The sequence below is a fragment of the Megalobrama amblycephala genome, linkage group LG4 (assembly GCF_018812025.1).
Source record: "Megalobrama amblycephala isolate DHTTF-2021 linkage group LG4, ASM1881202v1, whole genome shotgun sequence".
NCBI classification, from domain to species: Eukaryota; Metazoa; Chordata; class Actinopteri; order Cypriniformes; family Xenocyprididae; genus Megalobrama; species Megalobrama amblycephala.
In genome coordinates this window covers 49,102,268-49,110,458 of record NC_063047.1, presented here as the reverse complement: position 1 = coordinate 49,110,458, position 8,191 = coordinate 49,102,268, and the positions used below count along the sequence as shown (strand labels likewise).

Here is an 8,191-nt window from a genome sequence, read left to right as displayed (position 1 = left end):
CACTTTCCAATTGTCATGATTGAAATAGTTTGAGATGATTGGCTATTTAGTTCAGTGTTTCTTGTTTTTTTATTTTTGTGATTTGGTTTTAAATTCACTTATTTGTTAGAAAAATTGAATAATCTTAAATTTTATTTCTACTTATATCACAATTTAAGTGTTTTTCATTATTTTGTAAATGTGTTAGTTTTAGTTGATCTGTTTTATATTTACTGGAATGTAGTTACTTTTCATTAGGTATGTTTACATGCACGCATTTTCACTAACCGAATGAATCCAGTCCGATTTCAGATTCTAAAAGTTGTTTATATGAACCCTAAACTTTGCAATCTGATTTACATATTCATTTACATGTGCATAACATGCGTTCTGAAGTCATAAACGTAAAACTACTGCATAATAAATATAAGGCCCTATGATTTCCATGATGTAGAAAACACGGACAGAATCGTGGAATCCAGTGATATGGAATTTGTCAAATTTTTGATGAATAAATAAAAAGTAGGTCAGTACTCTTAAATAAAATCGTGATATAGACTAGTATCTGTGAATTTTAAACCAAAAAAAAGACTTTAAATATGAATCCTGCATGTTCTGCGTGTCTCTGTGTGAATGAATGGCGCAGATGCGCGGTTTCATTTACACACACACACTTGAAGCACTCGTGACGCTCACAGTGTTTTCAGCCTCTGGTGCCTCACTATACAAGGACATCAATGAACGAACTTCATCTCTAGACCCGCTCTGAGAGTCACTTCATGAGCATTTTACCGTTCTATTTGAGAAAAACTATCGTTATATCATAAACACACTGAACTCAAAGCACGGCAACCCGCCAAAATAAAAGTTCGGTTTAAGTTAAAGAAATTGTGACAGAAATATATTACTGTTGTACAGTAGAATTTAGCTACGTCTCAATTTAATAATAATACTAACAACAATAATAAATTATTATTAAAACTTATTTAACTTAGGGAATAATCACAAATTTTCTTCCATGTTTTAATTTGAACAGTTGTGCAGCACTTTGACAAAAAAGTTTGTTTAATATCATATGATTAAAAGATAAATTAAATTAATGTTTGATTGCCAGAAAAATTAAAATACACAACACAGAATTTCTGAAAAAACAAAAACAAAACATTTCATAAAAATGAAAAGAAAAAAAATGTTTTTATGAATTCAATTAATTAAATATGCATTTTGATTATTAAAATTTAATTAAACCATTAAAATGGAATCTAGAATTTGGTAAAAATAAAACAGATTTTGAGAAAAATAAAATACAGCAGATTTCATAGGGCCTTAAATTATTATTTTTTGTTAAACTTTTAATAAATTGTTGTTAAATTGTATGTTTTTTTTATTTCAATTATACTATATATAAGCTTTTTGATTACTAAAATTTTATTTAACCATTAAAATTGGAGTCCAAAAAGATTAAAAATGGAAAAAAACGGAATTCAGAAAAAATAAAATGGAATTTTAAATGGAAAAATAAAACTGATTTCATAGGGCCCTAAACCCCTGCTGACACTGCACATGTACGCAAGGTATTTTTAAAATCAGATTGGAAAAGAGTCCAATTCAAGCATTTACATGCTTCATTTTTGCCCTATTGATCGGATTATTTCAGGTCTGCATTAGCCCTTTCAATCCGATCACAAATGAATTTGGATCAAGCATGGTGTTTATATGAAGTCTTTTCAATCTGTGTTATTTTGTTGCATGTAAACATAGCTATTGTGACTCAACAGGGTATGATTGTATTGAAAAGAGAGCACTAGACACGGGATGAAATTAGTCTAAACTTTTAAATGCGTGCGCAGATATCCATCAATACAATAACTGTCGCAATTGTATCTTGCTGTTCATTAGCAGTTGTTTGTATTCACTTCGTGTTTGAATCAGAACATCTTCCTTTGTTTGTCGGCACAGATTATGATACTTTTACACAAAAGAAAATAACTGTATTCACAAATGTGCCTCTATTTGTACAAATCGTTGCACATTAATTTCATTTTGACCTTCACAGAAAATGTATTGGTTTGTGGCAAGATACATTTGTAGCATTTTTTAAATTGATGGAAAATTGTACACGCATTCATTAATGATGTCAAGGCTAATTTCTTTACAAATTATTCAAAGCCAATACTGTGAGGTTTCACCATTTTAGATGTTGATCAGTGTTATGTTGCACACACACACACACACACACACACACACACACACACACACACACACACACACACACAGAGTGTTTCATTACAGATCATGACCACTGGAGAGGCTTGCATAACTAAAGGTAACCAAGGTGGAAATGGACAAGCTTGCATACTATGATACAGGTGACAGTAAACAAACTTGAGTTTATTTCAAGAGCTTAGTGTAACACTCTCCTTCAGCTGACATACAGTTTCATTCTGTTTACTGATACACATCCAAACCATTACAATGATTTCACAATGTTGTCCACACGCATTTCTCTCTCTCACACAGTCACTCTTGAAGCGCTTTCAAAAACAAAACATTTGAACAGAAAGAATATGGAAACTAACTGGAATGAAAACAAATAAAAAAAAAAAACATGATGAATCAAAAGTACAATGTCTTTGTCTTTTCATGATCACCCTTTTCTTCACTCAGTCATCAGGGTGTCCATCAGCCGGTTCCGCTACTTCGGCATGTTTGAGCTGAAAATCAAAGCAAAAATAGAAGTTTATCCACACAAAAAGCACAAGAGCTATAGGATGTAAGCATGTAAGATTATTACAGCTTAAACCATATCAATTTTAATATCTACTGTTAATTTTGTATATAATCATTTATAAGTGATATATAATTGTCAACGAGGGCTGGAAGTGAAAAACGCCTTGTATGCAGATGTGTATATTTATTAAGCAGGTTTATTATAACAGGTAAAATGGGCCAAAAAAAGGTGAAAAGTCACAAATTATTAAATGCCCATGAGAAAAATGCAGTACTACAGAAATTGCAAATTTAAGGTGTGACCATTGGACGAAAAATGCTCATTGGAGCAACAGGGTTACAAAAAACAGGTGGAGAAGAAAAGACTTTTCACAGCTCATTTTATAATGTCTATTCTAACTCTACTGCGGTCACCTTGAAGTTGTTGTGATGCTCCAGGCTGCGGCAGTGCTCGGATTTTGCTTTGTTCTCGTCAGTGTAGAACATGTTACACAGCTTGCAGAAGAAACCAGTTACTGGGATGACGTAGTTCACACCTGAAATAAGGTCAGAGAGGTGTTTTCTGACAATCCGTTGGCATAAATATTTCAAACCATTAGAAAGACTAAACTGTAAACACACAACAAGTGTTACTTTTAGTAGCACTTTTATTTTTGCGTGTTTTAAATGAAGCTCCAGTGGTTATAATAAGACACTGATTGAGACTATTACAAGTAAGTGTGTGATGGACTTACCCACAATCTGGTCAGGTTGATGGTCAGGGCTCAAAGGGGCTTTGTCCTGTAGATTAACCTCTTCCGAACCCTTTTCTTCACAAACTGAATCCCCTCCAACACCTTCACAATCCGGTAAAGAACTTTGCTGGTTCTGCAAACACATATTTTCTCTTTTTAATCGGTATTGAAAGAGATACCATATATGACTGACACTTGGCTGCTTTTCCTTTCTTTTCAAATCGTTTGAAAATGTAAATCAAAATTCTAGATCTGCAGATTAAGCATGACATTTTATGAGAAACCAAATTAAAATTCCCACATTGGTGGATAATGAAGTTCCATTAAGTGTTCATTTAATCATCCAATCAATCGTTCAATCGTCCAATCAATCGTTCTATCAATTGTTCAATCAATCAATCAATCAATCAATCAATCAATCAATCAATCAATCAATCAATCAATCAATCGTTCAATCAATCAATCAATTGTCCAATCAATCAATCAATAAATTGTTCAATCAATCGATCATTTAATCAATCAATCATTCAATCAATCGTTCAATCAATCAATCAATTGTTCAATCAATCAATCAATCAATCAATCATTCGTTCAATCAATCATTCGTTCAATCAATCAATCAATCAATCAATCAATCAATTGTTCAATCAATTGATCATTTAATCAATCAATCAATCATTCAATCAATCGTTCAATCAATCGTTCAATCAATCAATCAATCAATCGTTCAATCAATCGTTCAATCAATCAATCAATCAATCAATCAATCAATCAATCAATCAATCAATCAATCAATCAAATCAATCAAATGTTTCTAAGATCATGAGAATAGATTTAGTCCAACATGTGATGTTCACCTCCTTTGCGCCACTCTTGATTTCCTGGTCATTTTCTGTTCTTTCAGAGCTTGGTTTAACTGTTTTTTCTTCCTTTTTTAGCTCTTTCTCCTCAGTGTCATGCTCTAAATGAAATCTCCTATAACAATAGAGCAAAAACTGAACATGTCACTAAAGAAAATTATTTCTGTAAATTTCACAATGGTTGTCACAAATTAACATAAAAAATACATACAAAAGAACATCAAAGAAATACAGTTCATAGGACTCTATTCTTCTTAATTTTAATTAATTATTAATGATAAAGTAAGTTGTTAATCTAATCTACAATTAATTATTATTAATTAATTAGACATTTTCTTATGATTATTGAAATCTGAATAAACAAAACAAAGGGTTTCAAGTTTGTTATAATATAGTTTTGTATATAATATATTTGTATTCATTTAATAGTCATTTTAATTCATGATAATAATAATATGCAAACTGAACTACAAGTGTGAACACACCCTAAACGTACCAAGAAAGTATTTTGTTTATATATAAAAAAAAAAAAAGTGTTCGAACTAAAGGCAAAATATCTGGACATGTCCACAGTTAATAAATGAAGATATTTTTGATCAAATCCGATGGCTCAGTGAGGCCTCCATTGACAGCAAGACAATTAACACTTTGAGATGCCCAGAAAGCTACTAAAGACATATTTAAATCAGTTCATGTGACTACAGTGGTTCAACCTTAATGTTATGAAGTGACGAGAATACTTTTTGTGCGCCAAAAAAATTCTGCTTCATGAAGCTTTACGAATCTTTTGTTTTGAATCAGGGATTCGGAGCACCAAAGTCACATGATTTCAGTAAACAAGGCTTCGTTATGTCATAAGTGTTTCGAAATTTCAACGGTTCACCACTGGGGGGGCGTGACTTTGGCAGTTTCATACACGCTCCAAACCACTGATTCGAAACAAAAGATTTGTAAAGCTTCGAAGCTTCATGAAGCAGTGTTTTGAAATCGCCCATCACTAGATATTGTTGAATAAAGTCTATATTTAGTTTTTTTGGCGCACAAAAAGTATTCTCAGCGCTTCATAACATTAAGCTTGAACCACTGTAGTCACATGAACTGTTTTAAATATGTCTTTAGTAGCTTCCTGGGCATCGGCATGTGGGTGAGTAATGACAGAATTTTCATTTTTGGGTGAACTAACCCTTTAACTGTGCTGAACTACAGATTTCTGAAGAAAGCATGATTGCATGATGTTTGCAGAATCCATTTTCTCAGATATTTTGATATCTACTGCTACAATAACATTTTAAAGTGCTAAAATATTGTTGAGGCCAACTGTCATTTGTGCATCCACTTTATTCAGCAACGGTTTTAATGAAAACATGATTTCAGAGTTGCACTGAAATGACTGAGACACATTCACCTACCAACGAATCAGAGAGTCCGCTTTCCTGCTCATGGCTATCTTCAGCACCGACCCCCAAAATATGCAAGGCCGCCGACTGTACTGCGCAACCATCTGTTCAGCTGCCTTTGCGCTGTCCAACTGCATGTAACACTGAGAAGGAACAAGAATGGGACGGCTCAGGAAAAATAATTAGCAGAAATGGGTTGCAATGCCTTTCTGCTCTGTGCTGCTCGTCGTAGATAGTGATGAGGTGAAAATGTGTGGATACATACCGTTGCTTGATGCTTGGATAGAGAGTATGCGGTCAGTCTTCCAAAGGGCTTAACCAGAGCTAAAAGGGATTCCTTTGTGTATTTCTGCCGAAACCTCTGGTTGGGAAGACAGCTGATGAAAATGGATCTCCCACTAGGGCTCTAAAAAGGGTGTGAGGGATTGAAACCACAACAATCATTTTAGTTTAATAAAGTGCTGCAGGGATGACATTTCTGTAAGCCAAAACCTGGAAATGAGTTAACACTTCCAGTTCCTTTGTCTCAGTCAATGGGTGTTTGGTTCAATGCCTGAATTAAGGTCAGTAGTGAACACAAGCTCAAGACATTTTTATGTTTTATCCTACGACATAAAATACAGTCAAACCAAAAATTATTCAGACATTTTTGATATATTTTTCTAGTGGGTGCAGGTCACTATAGTTCATTGATGTAAGTGAGGATAGCAAAATAAAGTAAACTGTGACATACACAAATTTGGAACCAAAAATTATTCAGACACTTTGACCTGACAATGTTTTGCTTAAGAGTTATCTGATAACTATAGTGAATAAACTATATTAATGAATGAAATGTTCAAAGTGTCTGAATAAATTTTGTTTTGACTGTCCATCAGTAATACCACATTGTGATTTTTTTAAATCTTTTCCTCCTCTTGAAAAAGGCAGTTGCTAACAAGTGTCAAAGTGGGACTTCAGGGGTTGTTGGGGATATTGAACGTCACACCAAACAGGTCAACTCATCTACTCACTATTCGCTTTCACAGCCTTGAAGTGTTCATAATCGCACTCTCGCAAACTATTCTAACTCAAACTTTCAGGGAAAATGGTTTTAAATAGGGCTGTCGAACGATTAATCGCGATTAATTGCATACAAAATAAAAGTTTGAGTTTGCTTAATATATGTGGGTGTACTGTGTGTAATTATTATGTATATATAAATACAAACTCATTCATGTATATATTTGAGAAAGATTTACAAGTATATGTATTCATTTATATTTTTATATAATTTATATTATATTTAAATACAAATATTTTGTAGATAAATAACATATTTCTCTTAAATAAATACATTAATTTGTGTGTATTTATATATACATTTTAATTACACACAGTACACCCGCATATATTATGCAAACTCAAACTTTTATTTTGTATGCGATTACTAGTTTGACAGCCCTAGTTTTAAATAAAGTTGTCAGAGCCTAATTGTGGTGACGCTGAAGTCATGTGACCTTGGTGTAGTTCCTTTATAGCCTTCATTTAGCTTTTGACTTCTGCTGATTGTATTTAGGCTTCAAAATTCATAAAATTTGAAGATTATCATGATGGACAAAACATAAGAATCATAAACTTTCGTTAGTCACAGAGCTTATTTTTGGCAATAATCCAAAAGCCCATGGAAAAAAATCCTATTGGGTTTTTGTTGAGGGAACCAGGGTGATGCCAACTTCCATTTTGGCCTACAAAGTATGTAACTACAGCACTATTTTGTACAATGACTAGTGTTTTCAAAAGTACCGATTTCGAATCCGAATGGGTACTAGAATTTTAAAAATGTGACATTAACAGCATTTCCCCCTAGCAATTTGAGTGCTGTTGAGCGGATTCTTAAACACCTATGATTGGCCATTGTGTTCACACACTCAACAGATATGTCTGTGATTGGCTATAATGATCAAGGCGCCCATCAGCAGATCCCTAATATATCTGCTGATACACAGATCCGCTGATAGACAGATCCCTGCTTTCAAATGCTCCCATGTGTATCTGTGTAAGCGCTCAGAGAATAGCGTCAAAGGTATATACAACAGCTTTTTGAAGCATTGATCATTGTAGCCAATCACAGACATATCTGTTGAGTGTGTGAACACAATGGCCAGTCAGAGGTGTTTAAGAATCCACTCAACAGCACTCAAAATGCTAGGGGGAAATGCTGGTATTGTCACATTTTTAAAATTTCAGTACCGACTTGGTACTGACAGTCATTAATATAAGCATTTGTTCAGTCATTAATATAAGCTAAGGAACAGTTCACAGAATGAAGAATTATGTCATTATTATTATGTCATCTTACCCTCATGTCATTCCATCAGTCAGTCACCAAAAATACACATGTGCATACACATTTCTTGTGTAAAGCCATTAAATAAATAATAATAATAATAATAATAATAAAAATATTATAGGTCTCTCGAGTAGGCCTAAAAACTGATAAAAAATAAGC

The 8,191-nt window shown here is 33.3% G+C and overlaps 1 protein-coding gene across 2 annotated transcripts in view; it reads right to left on the bottom strand.

The window, feature by feature from the left end:
* Window positions 1-2,349: 2,349 nt before the first annotated feature.
* zgc:152816 (uncharacterized protein LOC777712 homolog) overlaps window positions 2,350-8,191 on the bottom strand; it is a 29,322-nt gene continuing 23,480 nt past the window's right edge. For both annotated transcript variants that reach the window (XM_048189734.1, XM_048189735.1), the window contains 6 exons: window positions 5,966-6,106; window positions 5,713-5,843; window positions 4,301-4,418; window positions 3,444-3,576; window positions 3,124-3,245; window positions 2,350-2,693 (listed from right to left, as the gene is read on the bottom strand). In XM_048189734.1, coding sequence (XP_048045691.1) covers window positions 2,643-2,693; window positions 3,124-3,245; window positions 3,444-3,576; window positions 4,301-4,418; window positions 5,713-5,843; window positions 5,966-6,106 — 696 coding nt within the window. In that variant the 3' untranslated portion in view covers window positions 2,350-2,642. The remainder of the gene's footprint in view (window positions 2,694-3,123; window positions 3,246-3,443; window positions 3,577-4,300; window positions 4,419-5,712; window positions 5,844-5,965; window positions 6,107-8,191) is intronic.